Source organism: Colletotrichum lupini, chromosome 1 (assembly GCF_023278565.1).
Source record: "Colletotrichum lupini chromosome 1, complete sequence".
Classification (NCBI taxonomy): domain Eukaryota; kingdom Fungi; phylum Ascomycota; class Sordariomycetes; order Glomerellales; family Glomerellaceae; genus Colletotrichum; species Colletotrichum lupini.
In genome coordinates this window covers 102,780-123,528 of record NC_064672.1, presented here as the reverse complement: position 1 = coordinate 123,528, position 20,749 = coordinate 102,780, and the positions used below count along the sequence as shown (strand labels likewise).

Genomic DNA, 20,749 nt, shown 5'->3' with positions numbered 1-20,749 from the left:
GAGGCCCTATTTCCTTGGTTCGCGTAGCTCGTCAACGAGCAAGACCCGATCGTCAATGATAATCATAGTCACTAAGACTGAGTGTGGACCCAATCCTTGCGTTGTGATGCCCTGCTATATAGCTCTTGAGACATTGGTCAAGCTCAAACCATTCCAAGATCCTTATCTGGAGTAGTATGGTGATCAATAGTAGAGAGGAGGCTAATCGGCGTCCACTCCCCGCCGAGGAGATTTTGCTCCATGGCAAAATACGCATCTGCCCGAATGCGAGAAACACCGGCAGATGCTATGAGCGAAACCGACTCAGTGGGCGGGATCGGAGTATCTAGAGTGTGCTTTGAGTTTCCGCCCCGGCAGAAGAAGTCACGTTGCTTCCGTGTGGGGAGCTGTGTCTCAACGGACCCGGGGTTGCTATCGAGCCCCAGCACAAGTGTCTCCTCTATTTCAACGGCGGAAGGATCGGATGCGATGCTTTCGCAACTATGGGATGAGTGTAATGCCGTAGTGTGTGCCTCAGTGGCCGGCAATTGACTATTCCCAAGACCTTTGGATAACGGTTGCTGGAGGATTCTCAGACTCTCGGCGAGTTTCTTCATCTCCATGTCGTGGGCGAAGGTATCGCCAGAGCAGAGATTACCAAACAGGTATCGTATACTCGTGGTGTTTCTGAGCCAGTCGACAGGATTCACTGTGCAAGGCCACACATCCTTGGGGCGAAAGATTCGAACCAGGTCACATAGCTCTTGATAAGACGAATGCCGGGAGTAGGGAAACGTGATTACTCTCGGCAGTTTCCCGCTTAGCCCGTCTATTGCTGGTTGCGTGATTTGTGTGGATTGCTCCTCCAGGTGCTTCTTTCGACCAACTGCTTGGAAGGCGTCCATGATGGCCGCCTGATTCTTCTCTCCAAATGACGCAATATCGAGATCCAGAGAAAGGCTTCGCCCCGTTTTGGCACCCGTTTCGAGGAACTCGGAAAGACGAAGCTTTGCCTCTGGGGAAATATCCGCATCTTCGATGAGCTTCGAGACTGCCGTGATGTCTTCCGTTGACAGAGGGTCGAGCTCAGCGTCACGTTCTAGATCATCTCCGCCGCCGCCAACACCCACTTCAGCAATGTCAGCACCGCTCCTCAGATGCGCGATGATTGGCTGAATTGACACCACTTTTGAGTTTTTCACCGTGTTGCAGAGGTTTCCCCTCTCGCAACTATGAAGTCGAACATTCTCATCCCGGGTGAGGCACCCGGGGTGGGGTGTATTCCCACATACGTAGCCTGCCAGAGCAGGAGCTTCTGGACATAGATGAACGGAAGAGCTGAAGCGATCATTCGATACCTTGCTAGTGAGAGACGAAAAGTTGCGCATCTTGTAGTCGTCGACATGAATGCGGGAATTGAGAGCTTTGGCCAGAGCTATCCAGACGTGTTCGTATCCATAAGTCCATGCTTGGATGTGGAAGACGGTGTTATCTGGGTATTGCGCTATTTTGCGGAGTAATTCTGCAATTCCTTCGGCCTTGGTCTGGAAGGGTATGTCCTTGATGAAGGAGGTGTCAAGGTAGATTTTATCGAGCGTCTTCATGCCAGAGGTGTACTCGATCACGGCTGGGTTCCTTGCAATCGTATTCACAAACCATGGCTCGCTCCGGATGTCGCCCGTGTAGAGTATGGCGCGATACGAATCCTCAATGAGGAACATAACAGCACCAGGGCAATGGTTTGCATCGAATAGCGTGACCTGAATGTGACTGCCTGGCGACAGCTCCAACGTGGTTGGGGTCTCCAGGGGTAACGGCTTGAGCAGATTTTTCAGATGCTTGTACGTCTGCACGCGTGCCTCGAGGATTCCTTTGGCGTGATTGATGCGACAAGGGTAACGCTCGAGACGGAGGAGCATCTCCCGAGTGGCTGCGGAGCAGTAGACGAAAGGGGACCGTAGGGAGTCAAGCCCAGCCAAGTGGTCACTGTGTATATGGCTCAGGAAACACGCGAGAGGCGGACGACGGTCTGGATGCTTCCGAAAGAAGTCAACTGTAGAATGGTAAGTGATACGCCGCGATACAGATATGCCTGGTTGTGCGAGGTGAATCCTGTGAGGCAGCAGGCTGATCGCTGTGTGCATTATTGGGCAGGGGATTTACCTCGTATGTCAGGGAACTCCGCGACGAGTCCGTTGAATGTCGACATGGTGCCGGTCCTTCATTATTCAGGCGGTAGTAACACGAATAGCAATCATGCGATGCTGTTGAGAAGTAAGGTTGAAGTCGCGTCGGGGAAAGAAGGTGAAGTCACCTGAAAGATGAGCACACAACTCGGGAAGGAAGCTCCGATCTACTTCTGGAAGCTGCCAGCTGGTGGCAGCCGCCTGAAGTGGAGTCAGACGAGCCGGACGGCCCGGTCGGATATAGTGGGTCGTCACTCCGGCTCCGAACTCACAGATCCGGAGATCTTTGTACCTGAGTCTCGGTCTCGTGCTCATCCGCAGGAATTGCCTACATTCTCCCTGATAAAGGCCCTTAGAAGCTAAGACCATATTCTGTTGAGTACATCAGATCAATAAGCGCATTTGGAGCCCGCAGGAGCGGGTGTGGATGCAAGACTCAGGCCAGGGTGCTGCTCATTGTTGCACTTGGACGATGGGGCAAAGTCTCAACTCCGAAATAGTGGGGCTCAACTCCGGAAGCCGTTCGTCACGGTCAAGTTTACGAGACATCGACATCGACTGCAGCCGTATTTAGACCAACGCCTCCTTCTTCCGGTCTAAAGAGCAAGGAATTACTTTAAATTCTTCTCAAAATCGTCAATCTCACTCAAGAAGACCAAAGCCAAAGATGACCCCTCCAAGTGCAGAAAGAACACTCAACGTCGATGGTACGGAGACGCACTCCTCATCTGATCAACCTCACGAACCGTACACCATCTTCGATAAACATCAGAAAAGAGTCATTATATCTCTAGTATCGATTGCAGCCACTTGTAAATCAAGCCAGCTATTCCGAAGACATTGGCTTCTCTGCTAACCTAGATCACAGTCTCAGGCTTCGCCTCAAACATCTACTTCCCAGCCCTCCCCACCGTCGCCGACGACCTAAGCGTCTCAGTAGAGCTCGTCAACCTCACAGTAACCACCTACCTCATATTCCAAGGTCTAGCACCAAGTCTATGGGGTCCAATCTCCGACGTCAAAGGCCGACGAGTCGCCTACTGCTGCACCTTTGTCGTATTTCTCGGCGCGTGCATCGGTCTCGCAGAAACCCAAAACTACGCAACGTTGATCATCCTCAGATGTTTACAGAGCACCGGTAGCGCGAGCACAATTGCTGTAGGCTCTGGGGTCATTAGCGATATTACGACGCGGCAAGAGAGGGGCGGGTACATGGGCGTCTTCCAGGCCGGCTTGCTTGTTCCAGTTGCCGTTGGGCCCGTCATTGGAGGTGCTTTGGCCGGATCTTTTGGATGGAGGAGCATCTTTTGGTTCCTTGCAATCTACTGTGCTATATTCCTCACATTGCTGTTACTTCTACTTCCAGAGACTCTCAGGTCTGTCGTCGGCAATGGTACCAGAACACCAAAGGGTTGTCTGGGAAAGTATCCCTTGATCATCTACCAACGGACCTCGGAGATATCATGGCATGCCAACAGAGCAACTTCAAATAAGGCACTTGTCAAGCACGTCGACATCACCGGACCCCTCCGGATCCTCTTCAACAGATGCGCTGCCCCTATCGTGTTCTTTCTCGCCGTCTACTACGCGGTATGGCAGATGAGCATCACAGCCATGTCAAGTCTTTTCAAGTCACGCTACGGCCTATCAGAAACCCACATTGGCCTGACGTTCATCGCAAACGGCGTGGGCTCCATGATCGGCACGCTAGTCACGGGCAAGCTTCTCGATCTTGACTATCAGCGTGTCAAGGCAAAGTATGACGAGAGCAATGACCAAGAAAGCAGCACCCTTACGGGCTCGGACACCAATGCGGGGTTTCCAATCGAAAAGGCGCGTCTTCGTCTCATACCAATCTTCGCACTTCTCCAATCCGTCTCCATTGCAGTCTTTGGATGGACGATCAACTTCCCTCGCCAGGTACATATCGCAGTGCCCATCATCTCGACCTTCATCACGGGCTGGACCGCCGTTTCGACGCAGTCTCTGGTCATGACGTACCTCATCGACATCTTCCCCGACCGCAGCGCTGCAGCTAGCGCTAGCGTCAACCTCGCCAGGTGTCTTTTCGCCGCTGGCGGCACGAGTTTTGTGATGCCCATGGTGAGCGGGATCGGGGTGGGGTGGGCTTTTACTTTGTGTGTTGGGGCTCAGCTGGTTGCACTCATAGGTGCGGGGGTGCAGTGGAAGTTTGCCGCGCGGTGGAGGGGGGACATGGGCAATAGCTGATCAAGATCTTGAAGAAGGTACGACACATATGAAGTGTCTGGAAAAGTTGTTGACACAATCCAAGGTTGAGTAAAGCGTCCCTGAATCAGAGTAGACAAAAGAAAATGATATTTCCCCCCTTTATGGACAGCCCATGTAGCAACCTGAAGATATCATCTTGGTCAGCTGTCTCTCTCGGAAAAACAAATTATGAAGTCTCGCTGGAGGGACCGTAGCGTGAATCTGAAAGTCTCTCCAAGTAAAGGGACGTAGGAATTCAAGTGACTCATTGGTAGTAATGCGGAGAAGACCCGGAGGGTGTGACTTCAACTTGTTGGCCCCGTTGCCCCTCAGCCTGACATCGATGCATGGTGAACTCTCCAACTCTTATCAATCTATCATTACACAGTCCAAAGAGCTTTGATATCGGATAGCCAGGTGATCGAGTCACTTCATGAGAAGTCAGCGGCAAGATCATTCTAATGCCCCGTGATCAGTCTTCAATTAGGCATCTTCAAACCGCCATCCCTATCACTGATTACTTCTCTCTTGTAGTCGTAAACTTTCCCAACTCTAGGCACTGCTAGGATACTATACAACGACTCCCTTCATTTCCGCCTTTGTTTAAGTGTAAATCTGTTCGAAAGAGATTGAAGATACAGCGCGGTCTCGAAAGCACATCGACCATCCTCCACCGAAGAACGTCTTCTACTATAAGCTCAGCTCGTGGAGTCTTGGAAAGATGTAGAACTCTTCGAGCTTCGGTCTTGTGCTTGGGAGAGAGTGTAAAACTGTTGAACGCCCTATTCTGAATCCAATATCAAATATATCGAGTCATGCGTATCGCCGTCTGACATGGAAAACTTTGCAAAGTGTTTAATATTGACTCAGCTTGAGCACTGTTAATCACAGCTGGAGGCTTCTCTAATCGACGAGTGACTTCGCTATCGCCTCTGGAGATATCGAAAAGGTCGTGGACTCCATCGAGAAATTCACTCGTAGCTCCACCAAGGTCTTGTCACGAGTCGTAAGAGAGTGAAGTCATGAGAAAAATGTTAGTCGCAAAAAGCACGATAATCGGCAGTCAATTGCACGACACAATTGACTCATGATGGATGAGGAAGAAACAGCCGGCAATGGTATTCAATGAATAGTCCACAACAGGTCGCCGAAGAATTAGAATCTCCACCCCGCGATGGGGCCGCGAAATCTGCAAAGACTTAAAAGCCACCCTCCGCTGTTTTCAGGACCATCATAATCAGGGTTCAATTGTGAGTCAAGTAGGCTGTGATATTTACGGCGTCAGGGTGGTGGCGTCAGGGTGGTGTAACTTGCGTGGCTGCGGAGAGAGTTTTCGGGTTGACGAAGACGTCAGCCAAAGTTGTCTTCCCTCAAGGCTCAAGGCCTGATAGCTTTCGACTTGTGAGAAAATGTCGCCGACTCGTGAAGCCATCTTCGCCGAACCCAGCAAAACGCACATGAAATATGTAAGCCACCGAGAGTTACAAATGGAATTACCCGCAATCAAGGACCTCAGGGTCGCCGAGCAGTCGGGGCCTGGCCTACCAAGGTCGTGCCACGCTCGTAAGGGTACGTGCCTCTTCAGCATATGAGCCCGTGAGGATGCTCGTATTTCGAGATTCTCATACCAAGCTTACTGTCTCTCTCATAATGATGCCGATTTCGATCAACATTGCCGTCCAGAAGCCGCTCCCCGGGGTCGAGCCTGACACGACCAGCACCAAGACGGTTCAGCGGCAGTCCATGCAACAGCCGGCAAATCGGCTCAGGTTCGACCTGAAATGCCGCTACTATGCAACTCGAGATGATATTCCCCAGTGCTTGACATCATTGTGGAGGTATCTGCTTCTCCCAAAGCACCAAAAACAACTGGCAGGATGGGAGTTGCTGGGGAGAAGGTTGAGACGTGGGCAAAATATCGAGGACAAGACGCCGAAGATTGTATTTTTGGAAGTGAGTCAACTGGTTTCCCAAGCACGATCGCCCGTTCTCAGACATCACTGACATAAAGTAGATGAGGTTTGCTCATATTTGGCTGACCTACGACCAAATGGGCGTTGCGAGACGTGCGTTTCTGGATACTATGGAAGCCCTTAGAGACATCATGTCAGGGTTGGCAAGGGCGAATGCCGACGAGCGAGGCACTCTCGATTGGAGGAAGGTTTTTTCGTTTGCCTGTCATCCTCGCATTGCCAGTGACTGTAAAAGGCCGTGGGGCATCGAGCCAGCAGGATATTACTGTCACCCTCTCGAACAGGGTGGGCCAAGTGGTAGTGCGCAGAAGGCAACCCAGGAGCTTCTCCTCAAGTACATGGAGGTATGCTTCAAACCCGGCCGAGTCTTGACTATGTGCCGAACGCTGAAAGAGCATGCTCAGGTGACAGATCCCGTTTGTGGAATGAAATTGGCAACGACCTCGAGTTCCGTCGCCCTTCGAGAGGCTCGCAGGCGAGTTGACCGGAGCGACGACAACACACAACCTCTCTGGAATGCCATTATGTTTTCTTCGGTTCTCGGGCCCAACCCTCTTCAGCTCGATGTTGACTTGGCCGTCTTCACAACAAAGAAGGTCGTCAAGTGGTACGACGAGCTTCTTTCCTTGTGTAAGGTTGCTGTGCAATCTCAAGGCATTGAGAGTCGAGTGGACATTGCGGTCACCCTTGCTAAAAAACTGCAAGTAGCGTCTGAACGGGGGGACGCCGCATCAGATAGAGTGTCGGTCACATCCGAGTCCGCGTCTGAGAAGACTCTCTGTGGTGAGAAAGATTGGGGTTTAGGCAAGGTGACTGTTGTTGAAATCGAGGATGTCAGGGATTCGGCGAGGTACGAGGATCGAGAGGAGCTGGCTCAGCCCAGAAAGGCAAGATGGTGGAGAAGAGCGCTGGCATCTTTCGTCACCAAAGTCCGGGCCTCGCATCGCCAACGGCAACAGGAGGAGGCAAGCAAGCTCGTTCGTCGTTCATTGGAGATCAGCCGCAAAAGAACCGAGCTGAGCAAACGTGTTGTTGAGTGCAAGCCTTTTCCCGAATTCTACTTGAGAAGTCATCCAGGTAACTGACACCTATTGTAACCTACAGTCAGCGCCGAAGTCGAGCAACTACGGCTTACATCCAGGGGATTCATTCTGCAGCTGAAACTACAGACAAAATGGCGTCATGTCCAGGCAGTGGCGCAACGACCCGGAGTTACCATGGTCGAGGTTAGCAAAGTGACGACTGTCAATATTGACCACTTGTCGTGTGAGCGACGGCGGACGCAGGCGATCCGCGAGAAAGTGGGCAAATTGAACCGGGCAGACGATGCCATGATGCAGGGAGTAAGAGATATTTTGGAGCGCAGCAAGAAACTCAACAAGGAGCTCAAAAGCTTGCAAAAGGACCTGATGAAGTACGCCTATCGGTATGAACCCAGAGCAAGCTTGGGACGGCGGGGGACACTGGTATGTTGCGGGTGATGGCCAGAACGAGGGGCTGTATTTGGTTGAAAGGATTCGTGCATATATGTGAACCATCAAATTGAACTCTTCTTCCGACTTTGGATTTTGAATAGTGACAACCAAACGGGTGTCACATCTGTAAATGCTGAGCATAGATTCATGGATATGGGCTTTCTGACTTCTGAGTTGCTTCGAAAATAGTCGCTCGCGTGGGGGTATGTCCTTGTGGGCTCCTGAAGAAGCGCGTTTGCGGGGCTCAACGTTCTGGCAGCAGCAGCAGGGACAGCACGGACAGACCCTTGATGCAGACAGCGCGGCGGGAAGGCCTTGGGGCGCGCCGTTGGACGATCATCGCTGTGGCCACGATACCCTGCAGCCTAGGGCGTTTTCTCTGTCTGCCATTCTTTGCACAAGGCGACGTGCGCAGGCCATGGAGACAGGAAATGGCGAAATAACCGGCTTGTCCATTTGGCGTCGTCACATTCTCCTATTTCGTGGAATGCTCTTGATAAATCTTGTTTCCCTCGTTCGATACCTCAATATTCGGGGATGTGCGCCCCTGAGATGAAGAGCTCGCCATGTGAAGCAGGAACAGCACGGTGAAGGGGTACGAGAGCGGGCGTGGCGTTTGCTGTGGTCATGGGACACGCTTGCGCTGCACGGTTCAGGCGGACGTTGCCGCTGAAGAAGGATGAAGATTCGATCTTGAGAAAGAGCAACCGTCGACGGTGGTTTAGACTGTAGACACGGTACAGGGGAATCTCGGGGAAGGCGCCTGTTATCCATCATCGGTAAAGAACAAGATAGACCGTAAGCCATCTGATCCGTAGCCATGAATGAGCACGGGAACGGGAGCCCAGAGCGTTAGACTCCAGAGTCCAGACACCGGGCAGTTGGGCGCCGGACGTCGCGTGCCGGGGTCGTTTCGGTCGGTCTAGAACTGGCGCGTCCTTCGCTTGGGTCCATCATGTGCTTGGTCTATCGGGGCCATCTAACGAAATTGCCGTAGCCGCATTTTGCTCGAAACTTGATTCGATGGTCACTGTATACATGCCGACGAGCGCTCGAAAACGTGGCTACATCATGAGAAATGTAGACAAAGAAGACGAAGAGAGGTATCAACGTAGGCCGAACCCCACGCCGAGTCCGAGGAGGCTGGAAGTGGGAGGGAGATAAGAAGGGCGCAGGCTCATTAACAAGGTCGGGCACCGCTGAATTGCCGGGTCTGCGCCAAGGCGGGGAAATTAAGGGAGAAAATCATAGTGAAATGCGGAATAGAGCAGAGAGGCAAAAAGAGGGGAAAGGTAAAGGTTTACGAGAGAGAGAGAGAGAGAGAGAGAGGTTCAAATCAGAGGGCCGACATGGGCAGGATGGGGGGAAGAAGTGGAAGATGCAAGAGAAATAAATGGAGGAGGACAGTGACAGCCAAGGGAAAGGGGGGGGACACTGGCGACTGCCAACTTTGAGCTTAAGGTACCTTAGGTAGGTACCCTAGGTGTGGTGAAGAAAGGATGAAAGTGGCAAGGGGCGCAATATCAGGCCGTCTTGCCGTGTTTGATTCTTGATAAGACGCCCAAAAATCACGGGGGGGGGGGGGGGGGGATCAAAACAAATTGTCTAGGCTAAAGAGCAGGAAGGACTTGGACCGTGTAGTCAGATTAGAAGGTACCTGAAAGTACCTTCCTTACCTTAAGGAAGGGAAGGAAAGGAAAGGAAAGGAAAGAAACAGTATCAGACGCAGCTGTCTAACTCTTGTGCCTTCCTTCCCTCCAACCTGGAAGTTCAATCACTGGCTGTCCCGCTCTTTCCTGTCTCTCTCCCTCTGCCTCTGCCTCTGCCTCTTTCCTTCCCGTCCCTCCATCTTGCCATCGCAGGTGAACAAGGTGCTCCTTCCATTCTATCCTCTCGCAAATTCATCAAAAAAGAAGGCACGGCTTGACTCCATTCATTTGAAAGATAATTTAGTTAGCCGAAAGAAAATCAACAATACGAAAATCAATTCCCTTCACATCGCCCATGATGATCCAATATCCTAAACATGTGTTCCGACACCGCTCCTCCCGTGCAAAAGGTGTGTGTGTGTGAAGACGTATGTGTGTGGTGTGTGCCCCTTGTGACCGTCCACCACCAGCACCACCGACCGCCAGCACTCAATCAGCCATATCCGCAGTCCTCCCCCTCTCCCCTCCCCTCGCGCCGCAACACGAAACCACGTCACCTCCCATCTTCTCTTTTCTCACAACAACACCTCGCCATTCCACCACTCTTCGTCGCAAACTTACCATTTTCCATCGTCCTTTGGATTAACCTAATTCTGCAGCTTCAGAAAGCTTTAACGCGTCACTTTTACATCGCCTTTATCCAACCGTGAGTCTTTCAAAAAGTACCAACTTTGGCCCGTTTTTCCTGCCCATCGCGCCATCCGCCATTCGCCTTCAGGTTTCCCCTCCTCCCACGGATACTCTCCCTTTCTTCACGTCACTTTCTCACGAGCGCTATCACAACCACAACCTCTTCTTCTCGTCGCATTACATCCATCGCAATCGCGTCAATCTCGTAATCGTAAAGCAATAACTAACATTCCATCGCGACACCAGACCAAACGTCAAAATGGCACGTGAAGGAACCCGCTCCCAGACCGGCAACTCCAAGCCGCGTCTCTTCCCAGTCGTCGACACCGCTCCTGTTCGCAAGCAGAACACCACGACCACCACGACCGCAAAGAAGCCCAAGACTACTTCTACTGCTGCCAAGGCCGCGAAGCCTGTCGGCGTCACCAAGAAGAAGGCCACCACCGCCAAGAAGGGCCCTTCTGTCGCTACCAAGGTATGTCCATGAGACATTGTACATAACACGTGTGGGAGGCGCGCAACTCTCTCTCTCTCCTCCAGAACCACCTTGTAATTTCTCTGCTTCTTCTGGCGAGAATCTTGTTTTGGATTCGGTCCCATCATGTTGTGTTCTTGTCCAGCAAACCTGGATGTCCAAGTCGCGCTTGCCACAAGAGATCAATTATTCTACCCCATTCCTACGATACAGACCTTTTTCTTGATAACTCTTCTTGCCATTGCTTGATTACTGAGCTTCATCACTAACACACCTTGCGCAGGCCAAGTCGGTAGCCAAGAAGGCAGAAACCAAGGTGGCCGCGGCCACCAAGGCAGGGAAGAAGGAGACCAAGCCCAAGACCACAAAGGCAAAGGCGACCCCCGCCGTCGCAGCCTAAGTGTTTATCTTGACTGCTTCTCTCTTCGAAGCATGCCTGACGCATGAATGAGTCTCTCACCAATCTTCAGTACGGCCGTGGCTTGCCAGTGTCTTTTCTCCTCCAAGATACCACCTTGATTGTTGTTGAGCGAGCGGACTTTTTGGACTTGCTATTTGTGGCTTTGGGTTCTTGGGCGGGCGTCTTGTCTATCGGATAACTGCCTGTCTATGCGCGCCTCGTCCGCATATTATTTTTTTTGGGAGGCTAGCTTCTCGTTATCCCTCTCTTTAGTGTCACGTTTGGGTTTCTTTCGGTCCATGGGGTGGGAATGCAAATAGGTAACTTACTTGTTGTGCTTGGGTCTGGGTCTCTGGGTTTGGGTCTGGGCTCGTCTGGTTTACTTCGCGTTTAGTTACTGCACTGCAGCTAGGACCGAACAGGGGTCCAATGGGGAACATTCAATCATGGATGAAGTCGGTGTTCGTTGACATCTCTGGTCTCAAGCCTGTGTTGAAAAGTGTCCACGACGTGTGGTTCTCGGCCTCACTGGCGCAAAAGATCGGTGTTGAGTGATTCGGACTCTTATGGGTGACAGCGTGTTCGAGCACGTTACTTGTCTTACCTAACAACGTAGCATAAGGAAGGCGTCTGGCATAGTCACACACTCATCCAATATAAACTGGCCTGACGCCATGGGCTTTTCTTACCAAGCGTGGTCGATAGCCAATGATCAAGGGGTAGTAGCAGCGGCCACCGAGAGGAATCGTTGGTAGTAGTATATTCAAAAGTATAACGAAAGTGGTATCAAGGTGCACAAAGTGTGCCAGTACGTCTATGACACTTTTCCAAAAACCCCATTGCCCCTTTTCGCGCCCTCCCCCCCCCCCCCCTTTTTTTTTGGGTGGCATACAGCCTTGGGACCCAACAACCCTCCTCCCCGTATCGAACCATCGTCGTTATGCCCAATAGGTTTATCCATCCAATGCCGCCGAACAAAAGTAATGCTGATGCTCCATAGTTTAACCAACCACAAGCGCCGTGTCCCCCATTACACCGACCAGTACAAGCTCCGTCAAAATCGAGAATGAAATCAGATGGGGAAGTTCAACTGCTGTTCCGCCCATGGGATGTTATAGTGGTTCTCCCAGTTGCGTCCGTTGCGCGGGCCCTCCTTGATGAGCTGCATCTCCCGGACTCCGCAAAACATGCCGTTGCGCCCCGTTCGCTCAACCATCTTCCACCCTTCCCGGCGTTGGTAAATCTCTTCCATGAAGCGTTGCCCTTCGACAACCTCTCTGTGAGGGTTCGGGGTCGGGAACCGTGAAAAGTAGGTAATGATCTCCTGCGGCAGGGCCATGAGCCGTTCCCAATGGCGAATAACACGCTCGAGGCGTTGTGTTCTCTTGCGATAGGCCACGCGCACGTATGGGTTCACAAAGACGCCCATGTCTGGCTCTCCAGCCTTGTCTGCGACACTCGTAACATCGGCAAGGAACAGACAGCATTCGCAGGCGTCAAAGTAGACCTCGGGTTCGTAGCGGAATCGGACTGGTGTCGTGGTGTTGTGAGGGTGGTCTGGGTTAATGACGTGGTGCGCAATAGCTTGCCAGTCTTTCGTCGGCAGCTTCTTATCCAGGTTCTGGATGTACTTGGCTTGCATGGCCACCATTCCACCCCAGCAGCTCTTGACGGGGACCGCATCTGTCTGCGAGAGCATGGCCTTGCGTGAGATTGCCTGGCCCTTGTTGGTGAAGTAGGGGAAGATCGGGATGCCGTTGGAGTACCCTTCAGCATCGCGCTGCGCATAAAGGTCATACTCGAGGAAAGGGTTCCAGTCATAGTCCAAGGAACATGCCGACAGGTAGTGAGCTTTGCCGTCTTCGCCCGCATTCGTGTTGAACAGTAGATGAGCGGCGTCTACCGGCGCAAAGAGCGCGTCGTTGAGGAACAAGATCTTGTCATACTTGACAATCCCTGCATCCGTGTCGTACTGGTCCAATGGGTAGAGCGCGCGGTTGCGCATCTCGGACAGATACGCCAAGCGTTTCAACCTCTGTGTTCCATCAGGCATGGTGACATGCGGGAAGACGTTGTAGTCGACCTGACCCTCGCTGACGATCTTGTGCTTGCATGGCACATTTTTCTTAAACTCCTCCAGAGCAGCAGTACCCAAGTCACCACTGTCATTTTCGTAGATGCTAAGGAATGTGTTCTCCTCGCCAATCATGTGGATTAGGTCCAGTATATTCTTGGCCCATTCTCCCCCTGCAATCTTGCCCTCTGGGTCAAATAAACTGACGGCAATGAATACCTTTTCGTTTTGCATATTGGCGCAGCCAGAAAGGCTGTCGGACACCAGACATCTTTTTCTCAAATTTTTGTAGTCCTTCGGATGGCGCGTGTACGACGGGAAGAATATCGGTGTTGTAACGATGATGAAGAGTATGAATATGAACGTATATCGGAGTAGGAGTCGCGGGAGGGATCGAGGTTGTCGACGGAACTTTCTCAACAATGACTTTGGCCGTCCTTTAAGCCATGCAAGCAGTGTTCCTCGTTGCCTCCGGCGCGAGATCGAGGTCGAGCCGGGCAGCAATGGTTCCTTGTGTTCGTCATCGAGGTCAAAATCTTCTACGGATGATGAAGACCGCTCTTCAGCGAAAGCAAATTCCCCTGATTTCGGCATTGCGGTACTTTTGTTCGTGCCAATGAAACAAGGCTCGGTTCGAAGGGATCGTGGTCGTATCCGTCGTCTTCGTCGTTGTCGGCTCCGTTATACAAATATGTTTCTATATGTAGGTTCTAAAGGGCATCACTGTGTAAGTCTATGCAAAAGTCGTATGCCAAGACAAAACTCACGATGATATTAAAAGTCCAAAAAAGATTCCCGTTGGCCGTGATCGAAAATGGATGTTGCAGCAGCTACGCAGAAGCAAGGTGTCAAGTCTGGCCGTTTTCGAGTTTTGTTTGGAACATGCGCGGTCAGAGGATCCAAGATCGGACGACGATTGCAGGGCTTGGACTGAAGACGAGCTGACGTTGTCTGAGCAGGGGAACAGGCCCAACGGGTCTCCTTGGCAGAGATGGGGAGGGGGGGGACTCGGGAGCAAGTCGAGGAAACTGAGGATTAAACTAAGGTAATAAGGTAGACCAGGAGAAGAAAGAAGACGGGGGGATAAGCATTACAAGAATGGTAGCGGGTTCTTGACGAAGCACAGGAAGGGAAAGGCGCGGAGGCGTGTAGGTCTGGAACGACGGCGAGGAGGAACCAGGACGAAAAAGGCTTCGAGGAATGGGCTTAGAGTTTGGGATCGAGTTTGGGGCAGACCAAACATCAGTCCGGCCCTGCCCCAAAGGCAGCCACAATTCCATAGCAGACGACCCACGGTCCATGATCCACGACGGCCCACGGCCCACGGCGATGACGGCCACCGCTAGAGGTTGGCCGGGGACACGACACTTCCGAATTGGGAGCAGCATTGTGCGATTAGGGATGGTCCATGAGGTAGCTCATGGGGCCAGTGACAAGACCTGATGGCCCATGGATGGATGGACCATGGGAGTGAGAGAGACGGGGACCTGAGCTACCCAATGTAGATTGACCCATAATCTTTCTGCTCCGTAGTTGTACAGACCATTTGTACACTCTGTACAGATCTGTATTTGTACAGTCGTTGCGTAGAGGCGTAGAGGCGTAGCGTGCGGGTGGAGAGTGTATCCTAGGCGTGAACGTGGGAATGGCTGGCGAGGTATGCGCAGCCGCAGATGCTAGGGCAGACGCAACATGGCGACAGCTTGACTCGAGGGCGGCATGGGTTGGGTCGGTGCCATCGGCGGTAGACAAAGGGGGCGCGCCGCGCGCAGTGTTTGCGTGGTTGCCAACTTGCTTGCTTGGTGCCCTGTTGAGTGGGAGTGGGTGCAGGGGAAGGGAAAGCAAGCGCAGGACGCATGTCGCAGGGCAGCGTGGGGACGCAAACCCTCGACGGCTTCGAAACTATGTTTCTGTTCCGGCAATGCGGCGCCATCCTGGTCTGGACCTCATACACTACTTTGTACGCAGTGGTAGTGGTGGTGGTGGTGGACTGCTGGTGGGGCCACACAGAGAGCAGCTTTGCAGCTTTGGTTTGCTTCATCCATCGTTTTCATGCAGAAGCGTCGATGGGAAGACGTGCGCCATTGGCCACGAGGAAGCGGTGGTGGTGAACCGTTGGGGTATGGCGGATTTGCCCTCAATCGTTCAGGCGTACGGAGTACTAAGGTAAGGTAGGATGGCTTTGGGCCGACATTTTGCAGGAAGACTGGAGGTGATGCCGCTGGGAAAGAGACTCAATGGATGACGATGGCCAGGTTGGGCGAGTGAGACATTGATGTCGATTTCCAAGTGTTGCAGCTTTCAGGTTGAGGTTGGGGGAATATCAAAGACAAGCGCCAAATGGGAGGGAACTGGAAAGAAGTTCCGCATCCAGTATCAGATGCCAGGGCAAGAACGTGCTCGGTCGAGGTCGAAGAAGAAGGTCCGGCTGGGCAAGCGGCAGACATGGGTAGCTCCGGCACCTGCCAGCTGTGCCTCTCCCTCCTTACTTGTACCTTTACCTTGGAAATGACCTTGGCATGCAGCTACCTACCTTACCTTACCTTACTCCGTACCTTTCCAACGTGCCTGATTGTAAGGCAAGGGTACTTGGGGAGTTGGGGTGAGCAGTGGAAACAACGACCATGACAGCAACACACAAGCAGGTTGTAGATAAAGTGCAAACAAACATCACTTGAATTATTTTGATATATGTGTCGTTTGCACGGCCAAACATTGATGATCAGATTGTTATGTGCCGCGTACAGGGTCCCGGTGGTGCCAGTTGCTGATTGCAGAAAGACAAGGAGGCAAGGGGGACGGAGTACCTAGCGGGCCCCGTCTCTCAAGCATCGAAGATCGCAAGGTGCAGTCACAGTAAATGCCAAGGCCCAAATGGAAGGAGGTTTTAGAGCTCCCAGCCGTGACAGTCACTGTGGCACTAGACCAGATGTGAATTAACTCCATGTTCCCCTGCTCATGATCAGAAATTCAGAATCACCACTACCGGATGCACGGCCCATTTCTCATCTCGTTTCGGCCGACCTTTTTTTTCTTCTTATTTCCTTCCTTCCCAAATTTCTACTAGGCGGCAAGCAAGCAAGCAAGCAGACACAACAATAACAAGCTAGGTACCTATCCGTAGGAACCTTTCAATTTTCCCACTTACCTTCCTTTCACGCTTACCTAAGTCTAAAAGCACGGACACCTCTTTTTTTTTTTTTTTTTTTTTTTTTTTTTTCTTTTCCCCCCCGACCTGGTTTTTCGGGTTTTTCCCCCTCCCCCTCCTCTCCCCTCCCTCTTCTCCTACCCCCTTTCCCTTTTTTTTTTTTTTTTTTTTTTTTTTTTTTTTCCCTGACTCCCCGAGACAGGTCTTCGAGGTTTCTCATCCTTCCCGTTGATTCCTTCCGCGGCCCCTCTCTCAATGGAGCACCTCAGCTCTTGGCAAGAAATATCTGCCATTCCAATTAAACTTCCATTGTTGACAACCTTGAAATTGATGCATGATGGAATGCATGGAATGATGCACATTGCACTCAGGACTAGATGCTCTACTTCGTACTGTTCACGTCACCACATCTTCCCTCATCATCCCACACACGCGCACACACAAAAAAGGCATCGTTCCACTGTTCACGGCACGCCGCACCACCCACCTTCCGTCCTGTTGTGATGCACTGCGGTCTGCCACCCACTGCCAAACTCCACGTTGCATCCCTGCCGTTGTACCGATTGGATCCGCACCACTGGGAAGTTCCCCTATTGCTGACTTGCTGTCTATTATTTCTGCTACGCACCCAGAGTTTTTTGCAAAGGTCAAGTCAGAAAAAGGGTCAAATTTTGGAGATTAAGAATAGCTCGCTACAATATCTGAAGACTTACCTACCTACCCTGCTGAGTATCCAACGACCCATGTCGCACTGCCCATAGGCATCAGACAAGCAACAATAACTGGCTGTTTAGTCCTTGGATTCACCAAGCATTAACTCTGCCGCGGTACTTCCGTCCATGCAGCAGCTTGCAGGCGTTGGTTGGCGACTTGGCGCACGCCATCAGCCACAATTCGTCGAGTCCCCTTACGCAATCCACTTGATAACGCGCTTTAGTCAGCGGCCATCTCTCACTCAAATCTCCGTTGCTCACTCACTTCCATGTCACTCATTCACTCACTCACTCACTATCCAGACTTTCATGAGCATAACGGAAGAGGAGGATTCCATTGAGCAGTCTAGTAGCAATCCCTACTTCCGACTATGTACGGATACAAACGCACATCAAGTGACGCTTATCCGAGGTATGAAAATGTGTCTTTGGACCATCACGATCCTCACTGGTCGCAATTTTCCCCTTTGCAGGCCATCATTCAACTCCCTCACGCGCCAGCTCCACCCTCATTCCGGCTCCGCGGCATCGTCAACAGGCCTGTACGAGTGAGGGGCCGCGATTCGCGGCCTCCGATCGGCGTCTGTCAGCACCATCTCCAATCCCTCCCACACGGCCACGCCTCTTTACATCTCTTCATCTGGCTTAGTGCAGGTAGATGCAAGACGTCCAAGACTCACGCTATTGCTTTCCCAACCTAACAGTTGAACTTTAGCTTCAGCTGGTCATGACACTGCGTAAATGGCAGCCTAGAAATACGAGCTGTTTAGATAACAACAAGCATTCTTACTGAGCATGGAGGTCTGCGGACCGTTCCTCTTCTCTTTACGGCTCAAGATGTGGGGTGTATAAGATTTTGAACATTGAAGCATCCGTACTTAATGCTCAGACGCCAGTCAATTCCACTCCTTTGAACACTACGGATATGGATACAAATAGGGTTTCTGACTATCTTATTCGCACCGTTCCTGGATTTACACATGTAACTCTTGCATTTGTTACTGTATGATCTGAAGAGGATTGAAACCCCTGTAGACTGGATAACCAATATGAACCTTACCTTCCTCTTGGTGATCCTTGCTCCAACAACACGACTCACGACATGATTGATTTGCCTACATTTTCACCGTGGACTAAATAGACTAGGTAAAGTATCTGGTATCATTATTATCAAGAGAAATGGATGACAAGCTTCTGTACGTCCGGTGAAAAGCCTCTGCCTTTGCGCATCAAGTGTCACTCGTCAGGCCGGAGCCTCGCCTAAGCTTTTTGTTGGTAGTAGGAGAATGCAAACGATTTCTGTCCTCTCCATGTCCTGGGGCAAAGGGGCCATTGAGACCCAAAGACTCAATCATAGAAAACCGTACTAGATGTACACTTATTTTCCTTTTCCCTGCTTAAGTCTCGCTGAACTATCCATAAAGGTGGCGTTCAAATAAAAATTACGTGAGTGAGTAGTTGAACGTGCGGTAACCGCCAAAGCTAAAGCCTCTAGAATAATAGGGTGAAAACTTCACCATTTACACGCCAGCGAGTATGAAGCAAAGTAGCTTATAATATCCACGCCGACTTCTGTTAACCTTGGATCTCAGTGATATATCACCGCCTGTGTACCTACATCATTGAACGCCCACAATATCCAGTCGAAAATTCCTACAGTGGTGGCCGACTCTCCAGATGAAACCAGGATTCGCCCTAAACAAGTCCCTTGCCTCATCTCAGTCAAACAGAGTGACCCCCCTCTCTAAACATACTCGAATGTGTCATGTCTTTGCGGTGAATTGAAGTAGTTGTCCGACTTATCCGCCATAGCCTTCTCTCGCCGTGTCCCCAAGAACCATGCAGCAAGGGTGAGCAGTGTGAGGCCAACTGCAAGGACTGCGAATAGCCAAATGTGTTTCGATACCATAGACTGACCTTCAACTGCCTCCCAGTTGAACATATCCATAGAGAATATAGCCTATGGTTATCCTCAATTAGTACTTACAGAGGAACTCGTGGAAAGAAGTCTCAGCAAATTGCAATAAATGGCTTACCGCAACACTAGATAGGGGGAGATATATCATTGTTAGAAGCGCGATTGTCCTCATCTGAGCGCTCTCGACCTTTGTTTGTACGGCAATGGCAGCATTTGCTTTTGACATCTTGGTGTTGGTCTTTGAGTCTTGCCTTGCAATGTGGTTCCAGACCTGCCGATGTCATTACTACCTTTGACTCTTGGAGTCAAGTCTCGCGTCTGAAAGATGACTTACTGTTTGCATTGCCAATGATGTGTTGCAAATCATCATCTGGCACTCATCAATCTTATCGTCGTATTCTATCATGATGTCGTCCACCCTATTCTTCATCTTTGTCCCTACTTTCGCCATCTCTGTTGCTCTTGGCTCACTCTTGTGAATGTACTCAACCCCGCTGAGAGACTCGAGCTCTGTCGTTATGATGTCAATCTCTTTTGAGAACTTTGTCAATTGTCGTTTTGCCATACGAATTTGGTCCATCAAACTCTGGCTTTTAACACAGAGAGATAAATGTTGTTGCGCCTTTGAGCCGTCCGTATCTGCGTCTGGACTCCAGGGATGTGTCTCAAGCTTCTCTGATCGAAGTGTGAAATCATCCAACAGATCTTCGACTCTCTCAACCAACCTCGCTCTCTCTAGCTCTTCGAATATCCCTGGCATCATGAGTGGGTGGAAGGCTTGTTTGCCTGCTCTTCGCACTTTTGACTCAATGCTTCTCATCTGGTCATCGTTACAACCATACACCACAGCGAACGTGGTCCCAGTACTCGGTATGTAAGTGGCAGACATTGCCAGATCGTCCGGCAGACTTGAAGACATGCGCGCAGAAAAGGCTATAGTACGTGTCAGACTCTTGAGGTAGACAGTAGCGAAGGAGGAACGAACACATCTTGAGATGACCTGACGTCGCGTCATCTTCACGGGCGGAAGAGAAGCACGGGACCAGTCTTGCTATCGTTCGTTTGATATTTCGAGATACGTGAAACTCTCTAGTGATTCTTTCCCAAGTGTTTCCTGTAAACGGGAGGTATTGTATTCTGCCGGGTGCTTCGGACATCGGAGGAGCCCTGCTACACAGGCTATTCGGAATCAGTATATCATGCCATAGTAGCATTGCCTGCTTGTGATGTAGAATAGAACGTTTGGATGCCCAGTATCTGAGAACTTTCGACTCACATCACACGCAGTCCTGGCTTCAAGTCCCTCCAGTCAGGAGAGCTACTTTGTGACTGTTGGCACTTGTAATCAGCATTGCTGCTTGGCTGGTGGAGAATGCTTCAAACTTACAGAGCTAAACCATCGCTCCCAGTCTTCTTTGGTATAAAGGACTTGGCTTGTAGGCTATGGAGTGTTAGCCACCCCGAGAGCTTTATGTAACAGGTCGCCACAAACCTCCTCACCGTCTAGGGATGTGAGCACCACAGCCTTTCGCTCGGAGTATCCAAAGAAACCAAGATCTGACGCCGACCATGTCATTGTCTCAATTGGTAAATCCATCCTTTTAACTTGATGTGTCAGTGAGTATTGATTCAAGAAGACTTTCAAGCTCCTGGGTTCTCAACTCCGCGAGTATTGAGATGCGTGGTCCGTCAGAGGTAAGGACCTTCTTGATGGTGTCGAACGACGGTTTCTTTGACAGCGTCGATAGTATTCCCTGTGTATGTTGACTCCCTTGAGAGATACATGTATAAGTATGCGAGAGTCGGCTCAAGAAGGAAGCTATTTCCGTAGCGTCGTTCA

General features: G+C 51.1%; 7 protein-coding genes across 7 annotated transcripts; 3 read left to right on the top strand and 4 right to left on the bottom strand.

The window, feature by feature from the left end:
- Nucleotides 1-143: 143 nt before the first annotated feature.
- Nucleotides 144-2,188, bottom strand: CLUP02_00039 (artemis protein; the record flags this gene model as incomplete). The annotated part of the gene is made up of 2 exons (XM_049279093.1): nt 144-2,071; nt 2,143-2,188. The coding sequence occupies 2 exons, from the start codon at nt 2,186-2,188 to the stop codon at nt 144-146; spliced, it is 1,974 nt and encodes a 657-aa protein (XP_049135050.1).
- A 644-nt stretch (nt 2,189-2,832) lies between these two features.
- CLUP02_00038 (major facilitator superfamily transporter) lies at nt 2,833-4,394 on the top strand (the record flags this gene model as incomplete). Its single annotated transcript, XM_049279092.1, has 2 exons — nt 2,833-2,977; nt 3,034-4,394. The coding sequence occupies 2 exons, from the start codon at nt 2,833-2,835 to the stop codon at nt 4,392-4,394; spliced, it is 1,506 nt and encodes a 501-aa protein (XP_049135049.1).
- A 1,457-nt stretch (nt 4,395-5,851) lies between these two features.
- Nucleotides 5,852-7,848, top strand: CLUP02_00037 (uncharacterized protein; the record flags this gene model as incomplete). The annotated part of the gene is made up of 5 exons (XM_049279091.1): nt 5,852-5,943; nt 5,996-6,163; nt 6,233-6,347; nt 6,409-7,403; nt 7,476-7,848. 5 exons carry the CDS (start codon nt 5,852-5,854, stop codon nt 7,846-7,848), a joined length of 1,743 nt encoding a protein of 580 aa, XP_049135048.1.
- Nucleotides 7,849-9,868: 2,020 nt separating this feature from the next.
- On the top strand, nt 9,869-11,056 carry CLUP02_00036 (uncharacterized protein; the record flags this gene model as incomplete). Its single annotated transcript, XM_049279090.1, has 4 exons — nt 9,869-9,901; nt 10,151-10,197; nt 10,428-10,656; nt 10,940-11,056. 4 exons carry the CDS (start codon nt 9,869-9,871, stop codon nt 11,054-11,056), a joined length of 426 nt encoding a protein of 141 aa, XP_049135047.1.
- A 66-nt stretch (nt 11,057-11,122) lies between these two features.
- Nucleotides 11,123-12,017, bottom strand: CLUP02_00035 (uncharacterized protein; the record flags this gene model as incomplete). The annotated part of the gene is made up of 5 exons (XM_049279089.1): nt 11,123-11,263; nt 11,386-11,464; nt 11,528-11,686; nt 11,854-11,870; nt 11,949-12,017. The coding sequence occupies 5 exons, from the start codon at nt 12,015-12,017 to the stop codon at nt 11,123-11,125; spliced, it is 465 nt and encodes a 154-aa protein (XP_049135046.1).
- Nucleotides 12,018-12,128: 111 nt separating this feature from the next.
- CLUP02_00034 (uncharacterized protein) lies at nt 12,129-13,724 on the bottom strand (the record flags this gene model as incomplete). The annotated part of the gene is made up of 1 exon (XM_049279088.1): nt 12,129-13,724. One exon carries the CDS (start codon nt 13,722-13,724, stop codon nt 12,129-12,131), a length of 1,596 nt encoding a protein of 531 aa, XP_049135045.1.
- A 5,011-nt stretch (nt 13,725-18,735) lies between these two features.
- Nucleotides 18,736-20,506, bottom strand: CLUP02_00033 (uncharacterized protein; the record flags this gene model as incomplete). Its single annotated transcript, XM_049279087.1, has 6 exons — nt 18,736-18,951; nt 19,028-19,180; nt 19,244-19,842; nt 19,895-20,126; nt 20,297-20,350; nt 20,402-20,506. The coding sequence occupies 6 exons, from the start codon at nt 20,504-20,506 to the stop codon at nt 18,736-18,738; spliced, it is 1,359 nt and encodes a 452-aa protein (XP_049135044.1).
- Between the last annotated feature and the right edge of the window lie 243 nt (nt 20,507-20,749).